Here is a 19,862-nt window from a genome sequence, read left to right on the forward strand (position 1 = left end):
GAATACCAGCTCACATTTGAAAATTTGAAAATATTACTTCAGTCCTTGTCTTGATGCTTTTCTTCCTCCTCTTCTTCCTTCTCCTCCTCCTCATCATCACTATGCAGTTTTCATTCTAAGGGTCAGATTATTTGGCAGGAAGAGTAGAAAAAGCCTTGATTAGTTTCAAGATTCCTACTGTTTTCAAGATTTCTCAATATCTATAAACTTGGTAAATTGTTCCCTGTGCCTTGTAAACACAGAGAATGTTAAAATTCTCCTCTAAGAAATTAAAAGTTTCATAAAAGTTTTAAGTGCATAAGCCCAATGAAACAAACTTCCATTTTTGTTTTGTTGATTTTGTTTGCTTTTAGTGTCTCCCGTGTCTCAGGGGCTACACTAGGTATTTGCAGCAGGACCAATTCCTTTGCTTGCCTTGTGTCTGTGGGTAAGTTACCCTTACTTCCAGGTCAAAGAAAAAGAAATTTTAGAGGCTAAACTTTTCAGAGTTCCCTTGAATCTGCTTATTTTTACATATTTGCATTTGGGAGTTAATATTGTTATTTAAAATAAACAGCTCCTGGGTATTTCTCTAAGAACAGACCTGAAGAGCTGAATTTGCTTTTTGTTCACAATTTTAATTCATTTTTTTCAGTTCCTGACGATGTGTATATTACCCAAAGGGATGGAATTCTAGCGAATCATGGAAGGTTGTTTACTCTGGGGTGGCAAAAGAAATGATGCCTAGGAAGTTTGCATATTTAGGAATCTCAAAGGCAAAACATAATCACAAGTCACTATATAATTCAGCATGACAAAAATGTGTAGGCTTTTAATGTAATTCAATTCAGTTTAACTAGCGTTTACTAGAACTTTTTATAAAGTCAGCCTGAGGAGAGAAGATGATGAGTAAGACTTTATTACTACTGGCAAGGATGTTGCCTTTTTCAAAGGATCGGCAAAGCCCAAACTGGGACTTACAGTGAAATTTGGTTGGTGAGGATGAGAAGCTTGCCTTGCCACATGGAAAAGGTTAGGACTCCCTTGCCTAAACCCCACAAAATTCCTAGAAGGAATGCCAGAATTTAGGAAAAAATGAAGGTCGAGACTGTCGGATTATCTTGGTCTCTCTGTCCATGTTCTCCAGTTCTTTGAGATCTTCTCTCTAGCCCGAATCCCAAGGCATATTCATTTGTGCCTAGGCAGGGAAGTCCAGGACCTGTAGGTTCACTGTTCAACAATACCCAAAGGAATAGGAAGGAACAGTCCGTTTGAAGCAGGCTTTCCAGCTTTCTGAGACTCTTGGTCTGACACGTGGAGTGAGGAAGCCTGGAGACTGGCATCAGGGGAACTGTGACCCCTTCCCTAAACATCCTGCTGTATAGAGCTACTAGTCATGCCTGATATTTGCAAAGAGGCAGACCCTCTATTCATGGTGCAAAGAACAAAAACTGACTTTTATTTTTTGTGAGAGCATCAGGTACCACACCAGCTCTTTTAAGTACATTAGGAAGACTTTTTACATTTAGAAAAATGTTAATAATAAGGATTAACATTTTAGTAAATAGCTCTCTGGTTTCTCCACAAGGGTCATCTCAATGAGATCTACAGAGTAGTCATTCCAGTGTTTTATTTAAGAATGTTTCCAAGGATAGTGTTATGGATTAAAAACAGGTGGTCAATTTTAACACCAGCTGGACTACATCAGCATGTTGCTAAGCATAGATGTCCCAGCTGAGGGAAGTTGCCAGCATAAATAAAGACGTGGAGAAGGAGAAGCTATCCATTGGTGCATTGAGGCGTTGAGGCATTGTGGGTTCTCCTACGTGTTACTGTTTGAGCCATTGGTTCTCCTGGAGAGCTCTGTTCCTTACAACGAGCATTGCTTCCTGGCTCCGGAGGGGAAGATGTGCACTGCTCAATCTCCAGGATGAACTCATCACACTGGCTTCCTGGCATGTACTTGACTGTCCTTGTCATTGGAGGAGCTCGGAACCTCCGTGTTGCTGAGGATGGCTGTGGTGCTTTTCAGGACAGTCCTGGTCTTTGTCGTGAGTGTGGCTTCTTGGCACCAGTGTAGAACCCTCATCCCACCAGCACAGCACCTTCACCCCACTGGCATGGACTTTCTGGCTTCCACCACTGACTTTGAGCTTTCCCAGCACAGATCTGTAAAAGAGACTGGCGTGAGTCTTTTTTGTGGGCTCTAGACTTCTAGTTGGACTCATGGAAGGCATAGTCATGAGCTCTGGGTTTGCATCTTGACTCATGTGGGACATTGCTATGGGATTCAGGCCCTTAGCTAGATATTCTATGTCTTTAGTGTTATGGATAGATTTCCTGCATTTCTTTGTGTTAACTCTGGGTGACCATCATAAGCAATATTATATATTTCATGTCCTGATTCTAATTGTTCTCTGCACAACCCCTGACTACGATAGATAGGATAGAAAATAGAAGTTTAGGGAGAATCGTGATACAAAGTGCATCTTTTTGCGGTTGTTAACACAGTGTGCTCTGTGTACTTTGTATAAAGGTCCCCTTTTCCCAGAGTTCCTTTCCCATGTAGCGCACTGTCCCATCCAGGCTGACCTCAGTGGCGGCCTCTTCCTTGAGGGCCTTCTTGAGTTTTCCAGCTCATACATTTTTTTCCTTGTCTGAACACATGAGGTGTTTAAACAAGTAAACAATGACACTGTGTAAGCTCAGAATAAGGTTTTGCTCTTGTAATGTGAGCTTTTGATTCCTGACAATACAGCAGTATTTCCTGTTACAGATTGAATATAAAAGGGATGCTGAGAATTCTGTTTCCTTCCCTCTCTCTTCATACTCAAAAATAGCTAAATTTACTGATCTTTTAAAAATTTATTCAATAATGCACTAAGCATTTTTCATACATCATCTTATTGAATCCTGGCTTTTAAAAAAACGTGCTGGCCACAGTCCTCAGAGGAGCTGAGTAAGCCGTCTGCACCTCACTGATGAGAAGCCGTGCAACAGGCAGTGAACACAGAATGCCCAGATTTTGAACTCAGAACTTTCTAGCCTTGGAGGCCTTGCTCTCAAACACCACAACATGCTCAAAACATCTGGATCATTTGATTTTACCTGGTGTCAGACAAATATACTTGTTGGGACCATATTTGCATACTTCAAGTTATATGATAAATACTTTTTGGGTCTCATCACAGAATCTCTGAAACTGTATCCAGCCTCATTTGGAAAAAAAAAAAAATGTGTGGGTTCCCATTTGAGACCTTTCATGAATGTGGCCCCTAGCCAGATGGTATTCCCTATTCACCTTGATGCCATTATTCCTCCATGACCCTGAGCCACTCCTGGTTGGTGGCTAGGCCTGCCACGCTTGCACGCACGCACACATGCACACGCATGCACGTACACACACGCACGCACATGGAAGCTCATCAGACAGTGGGTATTAAAGCACTTTTATCGTATCTCTATATTTTGAAAATAAAAGCCTTTGAGACTTCCAGTCTACGACCCTAGCTAAAGGCTGCAAGGCCCTTGAATTTTAAATGCATTTCAAAAAATCATTTTACTGTTGCTGCCCTCAAAATTGGATCTTCTGTGCTGTACTGGGCAGAGGCAAACAGAGAGCCAAGAAGTGGGATGAGTTTGGCACCGTGTCTCACTTGCCAGGGGCCAAGGTTTTTGTAGGTTTGGATTTTGTTTGGGACAGTCTTGGATGCACTTGGTTCCTTTTTGCAGAGTGTCCAAATGTGAGAGTGAGTGGTATACAGATGAGGGAAAACTAGTCAGCGTGAAGGATGAAGCGGGTTTCCTCTGTGCATACCTTTTCTTACCTGTGTAAGGAACTTTCTAGACACTGGCTCACCTGAAGGACCCGGGTTGTCATAGCAGCACTTGAGTGTTCGTCACTGCTGTTTCCTGCAGGTTTTCACTATGTTTTGATACTTGATTCTACGAGTAAATTAATAAAGCTCTGCAGGTCCAAGCACATCCTTGGTGGACAAGCAATGGCTCCAAACAGCCTGGGCTCCCTGAATTCTGCTCTTGTCTCGGCCAGAAGTCAAGGCCAGGCCCTTGTCTTTTCCTCAAACATAGACAAAGAGGAAAGGACATGCAGGTCACCCTTGGAGGGTATTGGGTGAGCTGGCCTCACTCAAGTGTCAGTGCTGGGGCAAAAATGTCTGCCCTGTAGCAAGTATCCTGGATTCAAAGTGGAGAGCAGAAATCACAATCCAGAAGCCCCAGGTCTCATTGGGACTGCAGACTTGTTCACTTGCCCTTACAGAGCTGGCCTGCAACATATTTTTAAAAAACTTTTTTTTTAGCTGGGTGTGTGACTCACGCCTGTAATCCCAGCACTCAGGAGGCTGAGGCAAGAGGATTGTTGTGAGTTTGAGACTAGCCTAGGCTACAAAGTGAGCTCAAGGCCAGCCTGAACTGCATAAGAGACTCTGTCTCAAAAAGACAAAAGAAAAAAAACGTTTTTTGTGCCAGGGAATTGAATTTGGGACCTCATGCTTGCCACGTAGGGACTGTGATGCTGGGCTAAATCCCTTGGCCCTACTTAAATTTTAAATTAGTGTCAGTTTTTAAAAAACCAGAGCATTTTGCATTAAGAAAATACGAACATTTGGTTTTACTCAGAAAAACAGGTCTTCTCTGTGTGTGTGAGAGAGGAGGAAGCACTGAGTAGACCTTGAACACTGAGCAGGAACTGGGCAGGCACTGAAGAGCAGGCACCAGGCTGGCACGGAGGAGCAGGTGCTCTGTCACCAGGCGCCAAGGGTTTGCTTTCCATGCTGGTGCAGGCTGCTGCTCCTGAGCCCTCCACCCCATACCACCATGCACCAGCCATCACTGGCCGAGCCACCTGGCTCCATGGACACATACGCTTCATTTCCCCGGTGTCTGAGCAGCTGTAGTTTATGAGACTGGCTGTCAAAGGCCTCCTATTCCATAGATGTTGAGGAGGTTGCTCAAAATTGTCGGTGGTTCTAACACCTGGAGGAACTGGGTGAGCCTTAGGATTATTTATTTATTTATTTGTCAGAAATCGAACTTGAAACCTTACATTTGCAGGGCAGGTGCTGTACCACTGAGCTATAACCCCAACCCATGCCTTAGCTTTTAGAGGTGCCTGGTTGTTTCCCTCCTGTCCGTGAACTCTGCTCAGTAAGTAAGTGCAGTAGAAAGTTGGAGTCCCAGTCAAGCGGCACAAGAAGAGACCTGGAAATGCCTCAGGGCTCTGCAGGAACACACATGATGTGGAAGGAAGCGGGGAGAAGAGGCCTGAGCTCTGGGCAGGCACCAGGGATGCCTGTGCTGGGAATGAGAACAACATCAGTGCATTAGGATCCTAGTCGCCAGTGTGAATGGACCACAGCTCACTCATGGACATTCCAGGAGGAGAAACGCACAACGCATATGGAATCTTGTTTCCCATCCACACAGATTGGTTTTTGAAATTAGCATCATGTTTGGAAGTTAGTGTGTGACAGCTGACTACAGAAACCTGCACAGCCCCTTCCTGGAGAGCAGGTCCTCTCAGAGCAGAGAGCCTCCATGTCCTTCCCTGCTGTATTCCTAGCATCCAAGTGACCCCTATTACATAGTGTGTACACAAAAATAATTATGAAATCCATTCATCTGTTGATCAGTTAAGGACAAACAGAAATAATTTAAACAACTCTCTTTGAAAACTCAACCATCAAGTTTTGCTCATTTAAATCCATGAACTTTATGGACCATTGTTTGCTACCCCTCCGTGGTGGCCATGGCTCTATGCAGGGTAGCTATTGTGTTAGATTGGTCTATGTAAGAAGGCATGTGGTTCTGGACTATAGAGGTTTTTCCACTTTAATCTTAAAGGGTTCGGACTCACCTGTAGATTCCCTGAAGGATTGAATCACTGGAGGGGTCAGTCATCTCTATGGCTAGAGTCAGAATGCCTTTCAGAGCCAGCAGTTTCCCGCTCTATTTTTGCTGCTGCCAAAACTTGTTTGGGGTTGCTGGAGAGGTGGGGGCCAGTCTACTGCTGAGGCCATGGGAAGATTTCACAAATAATAATACATGCTTTGTAAGTCTTAGATAAGTTGTAAGTGAATGCTTCTGTGTTATAACAATAATAAAGTTGCACATAATGTAAAAGTAATTCAGTTCTATCTGATTCCTTAAATTCATTCCTTTCTTGAAAGTGATCATTAGTAATTTTTATATATACCATTTAAAACTTTTTTCTACGGAGTAGCATCATTCTGTATTATCATGAAGACAGGATTCCTTAAAAACATAAATTGGATTATGATATGGGTAATGCTAAATAATTTTTCAAACAGTGGCAGAGCCTTGCAGCTTGGAGAAATGCATCTCAACACATATGTATCTGTGTAACCTAATTGTACAGTGGTACACTGCCATATGTATGTGTATTAGCTTATTTAAGTGTTCTGTAATCCATAGACAGATCGCTTTTTTCAGTGTTTCACTGGCATGAATAATGTCATAAGGACATGTTTGCCCTTCCTCTTCATGAACATATACAAGTCTTTCTGTAGAAAACATGCATTGAATTACAATTGCTGGTGTAAAATATGCATATGTAAAATTCTGTAGAGATTCTACTTCAAATTTGTTCTTCCAAAAAGTTAAACCAATTTACTCTTTTGCCAGTAGGACAATAGATTAATTCTCCCACCACTCCCTTTGAAATTCTTTAAGTTTCATGAACAAAAAATCCCATTATATTTCTAAATAATATCCTTGATTCCCTGTTAAGTAGAGCTCGGTGCACCGGCTGATGGCCCTTTGGTTTCCTGTGCCTCCTGGGTCTAAGTGCTGCACTGTCCTTCTTTTTCAGATGCTCACTACCTCACCTGCAGGATCCAGGAGTGTGCCGAGACCACTCGGAGTGGCCCCTTTGCCCGTTCCATTGACGTCAGCTCCCTGGTTGTCCAGGACGAATATATCTTCATTCAGGTGAGTGCAGCAAGTGCAGGCAGTGGGAGGAAGAGGAAGGGGATTCTTGCCTCCTGAGGAAGTGAGGAAGGCTTCCCCAGGCTGTGCAGGTGCAGAGCTGCGATATCATCCCTCTTTCTTTGACGAGGAGATAGCCCAGTCTCTGCGGCAGGCTGGAGGTGTTATGGGCCAGTGTACCTCCTAGCATGCTCAGTGGCCCTCAGATTCTTCCATCAGATTGCGCTTTTTGAAAACAGAGCTGTCTTGGCATCGTTAGTTCTTGGGCTAGGGTCTGAGGTTACTGAAAGTCAAGTGTGTTACAGTCTTTCATCAAAATGTTCTGTTTCAGTCCAAAGCAACTTGTCTACCTTGAAATTGAAAATCCCCTAAGGATCTCTAGGGTTTTCTGGAAAAGTGAAGAACTCAGGGAGTCTTCCCCTCTTTCTGGTGCTGGCCTCATCCTCAAATGTGCAATTCACAAATGCTTTACTTCCAGCACTCCCTTAGAGAGTGAGCAGAACTTAACATTTTTAGGTAGGCAAAGGGCTTTGAGGCTTTGAGGTTTGTGGCTTCCTGTGGTGCTGGGAGGAAGCACAAAATTGAGTAATGGTGACTCTTGGAGAAGAGGTTGACCCCACGGAGGGGTGTGTGTGCATGCACGTGGCTAACACATCTGTCTTGGTGTTTGATGAAAACCTTGAGCTTTTCTACTCTGCTTTTCCATCATTCTTCTCTCAGTTGTTTTGCAAACTGTTTTCCACAGGAAATTTCAACCTAAACATCTCTCTGAGTTTGCTCAGATCCAAGTACATCTCAGCCTCTGCCTGACCCCTGGCCTTTCATGTGGATCAATGCTGTGTCCTCTGCGAGGGTGAATCAGCATCCCAGCCCCAGGTTCCTCACCGTCCTGTGTATCTCTGCAGCTTTCGGGTTTATATCTGTACCACTCTTCCAGCACACAGGCCTTGAAGAGCCATGGCTTGCTAAGCACGAAGATTTGTCTCCTTTACAAATTCCATGGCACACAGAATATTTTTTACTTATATTCTACACCCTTATTCTTTATCTTACCATGGTACCTTTGCAAATCAGGGTGTATAATGAACATTTTCATGTTTGTGGGTTTGAAACTACAACTCAGTTTCATGGATTTTTTTCTTTATTGCAGTAATGGGGATTGAACCCAGGGCCTTCTCACTGAACTACATTCCCAGCTCATTACCATCATCATTATCATCTGAGATGGGTCTCACTAAATCACAGAATTACCCAGGGTGAGCTTGAAATTAGGATCTTCCTAATTTCAGAGTGTTGGGATTATGTGTGTGTGGCACCATGCCTGATATTCACTTGGATTTTTGAAGTCAAGGAAAATACAGGAAAAGTAGCCTGGTATTCAAAAACCAACTTAAAAGATAGAGTAAAAGAGAAAAATCTCTGAAAGTTAAAATATAAATATTCCATTTCAGTTTGATGTAAAGCCAGAAGCTTAGGGTTGCTTCTCTAAGTCTCTGCAGGTCAGTGTCATTCTTATGATCTCCGTCACCGGTCTTTACTGCAAAATGTGCAATTCTAATCCTTGATTTTGGTGTTTCCAAGGTTTCTATCCTTAGGGCTGCTTCCCTCTGCAACCAGACTCATCATCTTAGCAATCTTTTGGCTTTGAACGTCATCATCTGTTCTGATGACTCTCCTCTACCATGTCCTGAAGACCCATAGATCTGGGAGCTCTCTCAGCATCCCAGCATGGATGTCCCACAGGACAAAACAAAGCCAGCAGGATCCTCTCAGTTGGTGCTCTGACCCTCACAGTGGAAGGGTGAAGGCTCAGTCTGTGCAAACTGAATCAGCCTGTACTGAAATCTCCCCTATTTCTCAGGTGATTCTTTTTCATATGATTCTTTCCCCTTCTTTCAATCCCCACCCCTTGCTCTTTTCTCTTTCTCTTTATTGAAATGTTTTTAGAAGCAGAAGCTCACAGATGATTTATGAATTTTCCAGTCTGATTGCCCTTTGCTTAATGCTAACATTGTACATCATGATGAACCGTGACAGAATTGTCTCTGGGAAACATGACTTAAAACTTGAAATGATCACAATTTTGTCTTGCGTTACATAAAGTTTTCTGCAACTCTGCAGGTGGGTAACCAGATTTTTAAAGTTCTTCTGAAACATTTCTTTTCCTGTTATATCAGAAGAAGAAGTATTAAAAAAAACAGCAATATTTTATTTCCTTTGGAAGAGATATGAAGTTTCACCATCCAGTAAAGTTTTAGTCATTACCTAAACTCTGTTCTGCATGCTGGGGTTAAGGTAATGAACACAACGAATTTCCTGCCTTACTGCCTTACTAATCTGATTGGGAGAAAGGAAAAAGATATGTATTGATCTAGACATCCAATGGCTACTAGAAACATGTAGATCTTAACAGCAAGTAGCTTTTCAGACTGCAGTTTGCCATACTTAGTTGTGTGACTTTGAACTTTGCTTCATTTGACCTATTTGTAAAAAGAACATGATTGTAACGTTTACCTCATGGATTGCTGGGGGGACATGTTTGTCAGTCATACCTGTGAAATGCTGAAACAATGCCTGGAACCCTGTCTTCCACTGTCATCTATTTACCCGTCTTACAGAATGTACTAGATTATGACAGGTGCTATGAGTAGAAATGACTGTGAGTATGGAAGGCAGGAAGAAGTTGCCATCTTGTTTAGGGTCACCTGGAAAGGTCTCCTTGAGCAGTGGCAGAAGGCTGCGTAGTTAGTTGGGCATGTAGAACCAGAGTTGTTGCTACACCCTGATACAGGATGGGCAGTAGGGGCCCAAGGCTGGGTGCAGGAGCAGAGGTGGTGGGGAAGTCCTGGCTGAGTATGGAAATTGACAGATTGTCAGTGTATTGATGACATTTAGAAATCACAAAGTGTAACTCATCAAGACTGTATAAATACAAAAGAAATCATTCAAACACTGGACTGCAGGTCACTCCGGTATTTATAGTTCAAGGAAATGAGAGGGACCTGGCATATGAGGCCCTGACCTAGAGCTTGGGGAATCAGGTCAGAAGGCTTGTGTGATGCAGAATCTAGTGGGCCCCTTGTGTGCTGTTTCAAGGACTTCACGTTTTTACTATCAATGAGATAAGAAAAAGAGTGGATTAACAATGCCCAAAGTAACACAAAAGGCCATTAACTTGAAAATAGAACTTTGCAACTACCTATTGGTCATGTGAGACATTAAATAAATGGATGACAGTAGGCTGCAGGCTACACATAACAAAGGTACAAACCTCAGTTGGTTCGCCACTCACATTTAAGCAGCACTTTGCTTCTTGAAGGTGAATTTGGCCGTTTGCAATGGTAAATAGAACTCATGCACCTTAGCAGTGACAGTGTCAGCTTAGTGTTCAGTTGTTGTTACAGTTTTTTTTTTTTTTTTTTTTTTTTTTTTTTTTTTAACTCATTATATGCTCTGCTTTCCTTGGCTTCTGATGTTTTACTCTGATAATCTTTAACGTTTGTCTTTCAGTTCTGCTTATCTTTATAACTTCCTATAACATAACGAATCTTCTATTTTCAGACTCTACCTGTGGATACCCGCATGGGAACAATTATAAAGTTGATGTATCTCCATGCATTTCAGTTTCTTTTCATCTCTGATGTTCTTCTACCATGCAGCTTTGATCAAGCATTTCCTAGTGTTTGCTTTACTATCTTAAACTATAATTTGTTGAACTTAAATATTTGGTGAAACACTACCGAGGAAATGTGAAGAGAAAATAGTGTGCATTGGTGATCTCTCTCTCTGTTACTGCTCCCAGATCACTCTTATTAATGAAGTCGCTTAGAGCTGTGTGTCCTGCCCTACACAGCTCTCCTGCAGTACTTTGACCTCAGTTTTGTACATGTATGTACCCAGTGTCCCCACCAGTCCTCTTCTGTAGTTTTTCCACTTGCATCTTTGTTGTCTGAAGATTGCCCTTCAGTGAAGACTTCTAGATCAGCTGATACTAGACTTTTGGAAATATTTGTTTACCTCCATTTCTGCTTTAATATTCTACTCTAATGTTCTACAATTTACTTTTTTCTGTGAGAAACTTGCTCCATTAATTTTCAAATTTAGTGTGTTGGGCCAGTTAGTGGTTTTCTTCTTTTTGGTGTCTGGTTTTGTTGTATGGGGGAGGGGTGCTTTTGCTTTCCTTTACCTTTGATAACTAAACTTCCTTTTTTGTGTATATTGAATGCCATTTACTTATTAGTGTTTTTCATGGTTAACATGCTATGACAACCTTTTCCTTTACAATATGAGTCTCTTTGACTCAATAGATTTTTTTCATTCTCCATTTCTCATAAGTTCTTTGACATGTCTTGAATTATCTATTTTATTTCAGTTTTATCGCTTTTGCTATTTTCCATCAGGGGCCAGGAAGCACATACTAGAAAGGAAAGAACAAAGATGAATATTGTTTCATCCTATCTTCATTTGAGCAAACTGAGTAAAATGAGATATACAGACAATATTATATTACTCTGGAATAACTATTTAGTAGTGTCCAATATCCAGGCTCCATTTTTCCATTTTCTTTCTTTTTTTCCTGCCTTTCCATATTTTCTAAACTTTGCCAGCTCATATTTTATCTCATTTTGTTATCTCAATGTATTGCTCCTAAGCTCTTGTATTTCTGTTTTAAGTTCTTCTCTTAAAGAAGAAACCTCCCCATGTAGGTTATTTTTAATCACAGTAATGTGATCACAATTTTCATTTGGTCCATGGAATTGTATTTTGGTCTATGTCTGCTGTCTCTACCTTTCCCATTTTCTGCTTTTATTTTTCTGTATTATTTTATAGTTATTGCATTGTTTCATTTATCTTTATGGTTTTGAATATTACCTTTTTTTCAGTACTGAGATTGAACCCAGGGCCTCCACACATAACTACAACCCCTGCCCAGTCTGAGCTCAATCTTGTGATTGGTCTCTGTCAGGCTCCCAGAGTGCTGGAATTACAAGTATATACCACTGTGTCTGGCTGCTTGTTACTTACTTTCTAGTGACCTGAACTCTCCATTCACGAACTGTTCCAGGAGACTTATTTTAATAACAGATCAAGACTCTGCTTCCACTTGTCAAGGGTACTGTTTAGTTCTTAGTGAAGTTCCGTATAACTCAAAGTTTGTTGTTTTTCTTTCTTTTAAGTGGGTTCTTATCAGAAACTAAACTACCTGGGACACAATACATATGGGTTCCTTCCCACGTACAAATTGTATTTTGGGTTAAATTTTCATTAAGTATAGAGTTTGCATTTCTCCTTCTTCTTTTCCCTGTGGCTTTGTGATGATTTATGAAAAGAAAAGGAGGAAGAACTATTATTACTTGGCTATTTAAGACCGTTTATAAATCCTTATCATGAAATTTCTGAAGTGTTGCAATAGCTTGCTAACTGATTTCCTCACTCCCAGACCAGCATACTGACCCCCAGTTCATTCACGGCAGTACTTCCAGGGTCATTTATTTAAAATAAATGTCAGTGTTCCTACTTTGAAAAGCTATTCATCACCCACAGGGTGAAATCCAATTTCCTTATCATTGCTTACAAGAACCTCCACAGCCTGGATCCCACCCACCCCACCAACCTCGTGGGAATCCCACAGGCTCAGCTGCGTCCATTTACCTTGCCTTTCCTTTCCTTCTGTAAACCATTTTAGTCTTCTCCTGCATGGCTTCATGCTCTTTGCCTCTTATGTATTCCAGATGTCTCTATCTATCTGTCTATCTGTCTGTCTGTATATATGTATTTTCCTTGCAATGTCCTTTCTCCAGAGAAACCCTTTCTTTAAGATTAAGATTAGGTTACACCTCCTATGTGCAGTCTTCCCTGATATCTCCGAATGGGCTTGGACCAAGCACCAGGGCCTTGTCTTTAGGCCTTTGTGTTATCTCCTCAGCTAGATCTGTAAATGCTAAGAGGAAACAAAACGACATCTTATTCATCACTGTTTTCCCTGCATTTAGTATAATGTCTGGTACTCAATAAATGTTTGTCAAACTGAACAGAACTGAGAAGATAAGGCACAGTCCTTATTTTCAAGGAGTGTAGCTAGTTATCTTTTTCCAGCAAGGAAATCTTGATTCTGCAGCTAACAATACAAGACAACTTAGAGTAATTGGCAACTTCTCACTGCATAAGAAATGCCCATATGTGGAATGTCTCTGTGTTTTCATAGAATTGCTGTCCGGGAATTGCCCAATGTGTTTTTCAGTGTCCTTTTTATATTCATTCATTTAAATAAATTAAAATACATTCAGCACCACTGGGAACAGAGACAGCTAAACAATTATAATGCAGTGTGATGAGTACTACATTCGTGGGAAGCTCTCCGGTAAGGAAGAGGAGCCCAGCCAGCCTGAGGGTCATTTCTGGATTTTTTTTTGGGGGGGGGGGGGTGGTAAAGGGAAAGATCTAAAGAGAAGTAAAACCAGTGGAGGGGAGAAGTATTTTGCACAGAGGGGTAGGTGTTGGAGAATGAAAAGTGTTGAGAGTAGAAGGAAGAAAGAGGACAGAATGAACCAGGGCCTCTCTGTCTAACGTCATCTGTGGTTGTGGGAGGGAGTGGTATGTCAGGAAAATAAGCTAGAAAAATTTCCTGGAGATATAAACTTCTATTTCCTTTTAGTAAATCTAAAAAAATTTGGTGGGGCTCTCTTTATAATTACTGGAAATCCCAACTAATTTTTGTGTCAACTTTAGCAACCCCTTTGCGTGAAATATGATAGATTATTAGTCTTCCTAACTCTTTCTTCTCTATCATTGACTGCTTTTTGTAAAATTATTGGTGATTATTTTGTAGTTATACATTAAAAACATATTTGGAAGTCATCTCAGATCATTGGAAGCCACCTGAAACATTATACATTTTAGATCATTTTGGGGCAGGTGAGTTTTGAAAATTGAAATGAGGATCAGGACAGACTTTTTGGAGAAAGTTAGATATGGATTTGGCGATGAGTATCCGCCTCTCAAGCAGTGAAAGGACCAGAGTTTGCATTATGTTCATTGAAATAAAGCCTCTGCAGAGCACTTTGTCTAAGCAGAAAACCCACAGACCAATTGAGTAACTTGTATAAATGGTGTCTGACATAATATCAAAGCATCAGGGTAATCAGCTGTCCCAGGAACCATATACCAAAGCATAATGTTGGAGAAAGTGGCATATGACACCTCATCTTGAATCAGCATCACCAGGGGGTGTCACCATGGCAGAGCTGGACCCTGAGGATTATGCCTTCTGCTGAAGGATGCTGTGTGTCTCTTAGTAGACGGCCTTGATAGGGGATCCCTCTAGAAGCAGAATATTTTCTGTATGACTAAAATTTGAGCAACTAAATAATAATGAGCTGAGCCTAAGGGGCAGGACACTAAGCTTAATTCTCAATATAACTGACTTGGAAACTGCGTAGAGAATTAGTACAGGACAGGACACTTCTGGATGTGTCTTATGAAGACAGAACTTTGGGCACCATGTCTTGTCTCTGGTATTTCCTCACTGGCCCTAGACTTCTCTCCTTCTTCTCAGCCAGTGTTGAGTTAAGTGGCTGTTCTCCTCCATGCTTCTCCACTGTGATATTTTGGCCTTACAGTCAGTAGATCATGGAGCGAATCCTCTGAAATTGTGAGCCAGTTAAACATCTGTAAATTGCGGGTGTGGAGTATTTGATCCCAGCAATGGGAAAGCTGATTAGCTCAAGGGACTTTGCCAAGTTTGGTGGTTCAGGACTTTAAGGGACTTTTAACTTTTTAAAGCATTGATATCTTCCATTTGGTTTAATCCTGAGATAATACTCATCAGGAAAATTGAAAGAAAGCTCACAATGAAAAAATTTAGCCTATCCCTTCATCTTTCCTACCTTATGTACCAAAGGGATGTTTTTTGGCAATTTTACACTGGGCTGCTAAAATGTTTGTCTCAGGAGCTACAGAAAAAATGGAGGGGCTACACTTCTGATTGTTTATGTATAGGAAATGAAATCTGCATGCAAAAAAGACATCTATACTTCTGTATTTTGCAGCACTATTGATAATAACTTACAGATGGAACAATCTAAATGTTTATCAGAGGAAGAGTGGGTAAAAAATGTGGTACACACATACAGTGAAATATTATTCAGCCATAAAAATGAAATCCTGTGCTTTGCTGTGGCATGGATGTAAGTGGAGCCAAGGGAAATTAGGCATGGAAAGACAAGTACTGCATGTTGTAGCACACAAGTGCTGTCTAAAAGTGTGGATCTCATAAAAGTTGAGAGAAAGAGAGAGCAGAATAGCAGCTACCAGCAGGTAGGAGGATAATGGGAAGGAGTGGAGGAAGAGGTGCTCAGTGGGAGTCTAGTTACTGTCACACAGGAGCAGGAAGCGCTGGTGTGCACTGTATGACGGTGATTACAGGGAGGGCTCCCCTACTGTGCATTTGCAAAGATCGAAGGAAGGACTTTGAATATCTTCACTGGAAAGAAGTGACTGAGGATGCTTGAGGAGGTAGGTATGTTTACCCTGCTTCAAGCATCACAGTGTGGACACACAAGGGAAGTCACATGGTACCTCATAGATAGGTACACTTATGTGTTTTTATGTATTGTTTGAAAAAGTAAATAAAATCTTTGAAAGTAGAGGAGGATGTCACTGAGGGTGGTTCTGCAAATTTCTCAGCCCTTTCTTACAGAGAGCAATTCAGATGTTATTTGAATATATATATATATATATATATATATATATATGCTCATTTGACAAGAGAGTAGGAAATATTCTCATTTGTACCTAAGTGTAGGACAGATGAGGGGATAGTCTAAGCTCTTTCACTGTGAATTCGGTTTTGTTTTTTTCTCATGAGTATAACCTCAGCGCTAAACCAAACGGAAGATATCAGTACTTTTAAAAGTTAAAAAATCACTTAAGTCCTGAGCAACCACGCTTTGTCCCTTTTGCTAGGCAGCTTTCCCATTGCTGGGATCAAATCCCCAGCATCCACAGTTTAAAGGAGATGTTTACCAGGCTCATAGTTTCAGAAGATTCACTCCATGGTCTGCTGAGGCAGGAACTTCATATATATGTTCATTTGACCGAAGGTTGCTAATGCTAACAAATATTTGAAAATCACTGATTTTGTGGTAGAATTCACTACCTGGGTCAAAAGTCAAGCTTTTACATGTATAGATAAAGAACCACTGGAATTCAGATGAGATCCAGGACCATGTCCTTTCTCTGCATAGAAATAAATGCAATATATGTATTTCAAAACCGTAGGTAAACATCTCTATATAATGTAAATTTGCTAATTAAATTAATTAAATAGCTCCCTATGATAATATTTTTCACAAAAGTTATACCCTTTCTCATTTGCTGCTGTAAAGGAAAACTCTCATGACCTATTATAATTTCTTTTTTCTGGGTACATTATTTTAATCCTTTTTTTGTCTTGTGTGTGATGGAAGGGTTTGTAAATCATACAACTCTTAGAGGTTTCCACCCACCTTTCATCCACTGATGGAGGGGAGCAGGTAGCCACAGTCTTGATGGTTTTGCCTGAGGCATCCTGGAGTCTGATCTCGCTGTGGAGTGAACTGAGCTGAGAATGCATGAGAAGCTGTGAAATGTGTTAATCTGGCCATGAGGTTTCTGTGCAGGGGGTCTGGGATTTCATCATGAAATCAAAAGGAGCTAATCCTTCCCAGAAGAGCCTTGTTTTCACCAGGAAGAGTCTGCCTGAAATGCCTCTGTTCCACAGAGAAATGGGTTTTCCTCTATAGAGAAGGGATCTGAGACCCTGGAGCTGATTTCTGCATTCTGAGCCAAGATGGTTGAAAATCGCATATTTTGTTGCATGGAGCAGCTTTTCTAGTGATTTTTCTAGAGGGCAGGTAGGCCAGAAGTAGGCCAGGGAAAATTCCCTCAGTAATGGAATCACTGGCTAGTAGAGGCTACAGTGAGGAGGCATGGACAGGCTGGGGGCAGCCTCAGAAGCCTTGCAGGCCCACAGTGGTTGACTGCAAACTGGAGCTGTCCTCTCACCTGGGCACATGGGGTGAGCTAACCTTCCATGTGAACAGAATAAACTCCCTCGTGGAATACACTCTCTTGGTGCATGCAACTCTATGCATTAAACACGGTTTAATGCAAGCCTAGCTTCAGTATGTAACATCTGAGAGAAAAAACACAGATGTGTAATTAAGATACAGATAAAATACTTGAAAGGCAGAGAGAATGAAAGGTCGGAGAAGGGAAGGTCAGCCTGTCAGTCACTGTCTACGCAACGCTGTATGCCTTTGTTCCATAGCACAGGGCAACAGGTCCCCTTGTTCCGATACATGAAACTTAGATTGCCTGGGAGATGACATGAGGGAAAAGGCCATGGGTTGTGCAAGCTGAACACAAAGAAAGAACAGAGGCCTTAAAAACATACCTGGACCCTGAGCTTGGAAGAGTACATACAGATTCAAAAAGGAGACAGTGGCTCCCTGACCTGTAGCACCCAGGGCCTCTCCCTTACAATCCACACTCCCTGAACCTGAGTAAGTCTTTGGAAGATGCTAGCCATCCAGAGAGCAAAGTGGCCAATCTGTGTCAGTAGCCAGTGCTTCTTTCCACTCCTAGTCAGGTTTTGTGAATGTAATCAAGAGGGAAGGAATGCTGGAGAGAGAACTGTAGCATGTGCAGGTTCTAGGGTGATTCCAGGACCCACAGTGAAGCTAGTGCATACAGGTTGCAGTTCATTTTGAAGAGTTCGGTATATAAACATAGAAGGGGGTCCTGATAAATGTTAGCGGTACTCCAGGAGTACTAGTAATGAAGGGCTGCGAATGGCCAATTAACAGGTATCTCTAGAGCGAGCTCCACCTGTGTTGGGTCAGGAGGACACGGCAGGGGCAGATGTGGCCCTGCTCTCTGGCAGTCCATGATTCCAGCAGCTGATGGACTGGTGTGGGGAACAAGCCCTGAGCTTAAGCCCTGGGCAGTAAGCAAGGATCTGTCACCTGCTGGCCGAGGAACACTGGATGTGTTGCTTCGATCCTGATCCTTAGAGCCCTGATTTAGTTATCTCTGTAGAATAGAATCACGCTACTTGCCCTGTGGAAATTGTGAGGATCAAGGGAGATAGTAATGGCTTTGAAATGCTTTGAAAGGTACAAAACCCCATGGAATGCAAGAATCGGGAAACTAATCCACATGCAAAAATCAGCCTCATTATTTTGTGCGTGCACATCCTCCTTTAAGGATTTTTATAAGCCTATCATATAAAAGATTACTAAATCTCTTCTCTGAATTCATTTTTAATTATTCATCTATCAACATATATGTGTAAAACTTTCCTACATGACATGCATGGTATAGGCTACCAGAGAATGCAGCTTCTGGTGATCTTTATGGGGCCGTCCGCATTCTGAAGTATAATCGTCTTTCAAGACATGTAGAATTTTGGTCCCCAGTTCGCATGGTCTTTGATACTTCATTTTAAGATCCTGTTTTATGCACTGTCATGCAAGGTGGCAAAAGCCTCTGTGGTGTGGCTATGTGCCTAACAAATTGTTATCTTTCTAAAAGCAAAAATGCCCTGAGGGAGAAATTAATAGAGTGTAATTATTCAAAGTAAAACTATTTGGTGATATTTTAAATGATGTTAATTTGGTCTTAATGGGAGAGATTTTGAATGTTAAATAAGTAGCAATTTCATCATTAGGGACACAATTACAAGGCGGAAGCTTAAAGGAAAATGGGAGAGTTACAAAGACAAACTTCAAAGGAAATCCAAGATGAAGACATCATCTAGTATGCATTCTTAATTACACTTTCAGAATCTTAACAGCATTTTCAACACCCAGTACCAATGGAGGTTCTTCAAACCCCTAATCGTGGGAATGTGATCTGCTAGATATGGATGGTCTAAGTGGCTTGATTTAAAGTTGCTGTTAGTATTTGAGAAAAATACAAGTTAGGGAGCTGATTGTGATGGGATGATACCCACCTTTGTGTTGTGTGTCTCACAGGCTCTATCTCACAACCTTCCTGCCTCAGTCACTGGATGTCACAGAGGTAACTTGCTGTTACCTGGCCTCAGCTACGTTCTGGGCATCTTGCTTTTTGTACTGGGGCCAATTTGTTCTCCATCTTGAGATGGTCCCATGAGACCTCTTGGTCATTCAAATGTGACATCATCCTTTTAGGGGACAACAGCCTCTGGGACAACTTGGCCAGTGACAGTCCTTAGGTGATAGATATGTTGTTCTCTTCCTGTTGTCAGCTGGACAATTCTGAACCTCATTAATGGGATTCCCAGCAGGACTGAGCTACGATTCATCAGGGTTCTACTTTTGAAGGGAGCCCAACCCAAGACCATCTTGAAAGAAACAGACCCCCTACTCTGTGTCTAATATTTGGGCAGAGTACACTCTTGAAAGAAAAGCATCAGTTTCTAAATCCAAACACTCAATCCCATTCTTGTCTTCTGAGAGACCTGACTTATTTACTAATCATCCTCCTTTTCCCTACACATTTCCATTTCAGACTTTCTATCAATGTTTAAGTATTTAAAAATATCTTTTTCCTTGCTGAAATACCAAAACAAAACAAAGTAGAACAAAACTGTCATGAACCCCACCCCGCACCCTGAATGTCCCGTTCTTTCATCCACGCCAGCTTTCTTGAGCACTGTCTGCATTCGGTTCCCGTTTTCTCGTTGCTCTCTCCCTGTTGCCCACTTGAGACTGACTTCTGCCTCTTCCACTCCACTGATTGCTTTTGCCAAGGTCATCTAAGGTGTCCTTGAGTTCTATCCAGATGATCTCTCTCTCTGTAATTAGCTTAGTTGACATGTCTGCAGTCCTCAGAACTCTCCACTTCTCCTCCTGTCCTGAGGCCTCTCCTCCCATCTCTGCCTTGGCCTTGAA

The 19,862-nt window shown here is 41.7% G+C and overlaps 1 protein-coding gene across 1 annotated transcript in view; it reads left to right on the forward strand.

Moving 5' to 3' along the window:
• Window positions 1–19,862, forward strand: part of Sorcs3 (sortilin related VPS10 domain containing receptor 3) — a 591,788-nt gene that overhangs the window by 417,007 nt on the left and 154,919 nt on the right. The window contains exon 7 of the mRNA XM_063244673.1: window positions 6,830–6,948. Within this exon, the coding sequence (XP_063100743.1) occupies window positions 6,830–6,948 (119 nt within the window). The remainder of the gene's footprint in view (window positions 1–6,829; window positions 6,949–19,862) is intronic.

This window comes from Cavia porcellus, unplaced genomic scaffold (assembly GCF_034190915.1).
Source record: "Cavia porcellus strain 051 isolate PalLab524CR breed Dunkin Hartley unplaced genomic scaffold, mCavPor4.1 scaffold_2, whole genome shotgun sequence".
Classification (NCBI taxonomy): Eukaryota; Metazoa; Chordata; class Mammalia; order Rodentia; family Caviidae; genus Cavia; species Cavia porcellus.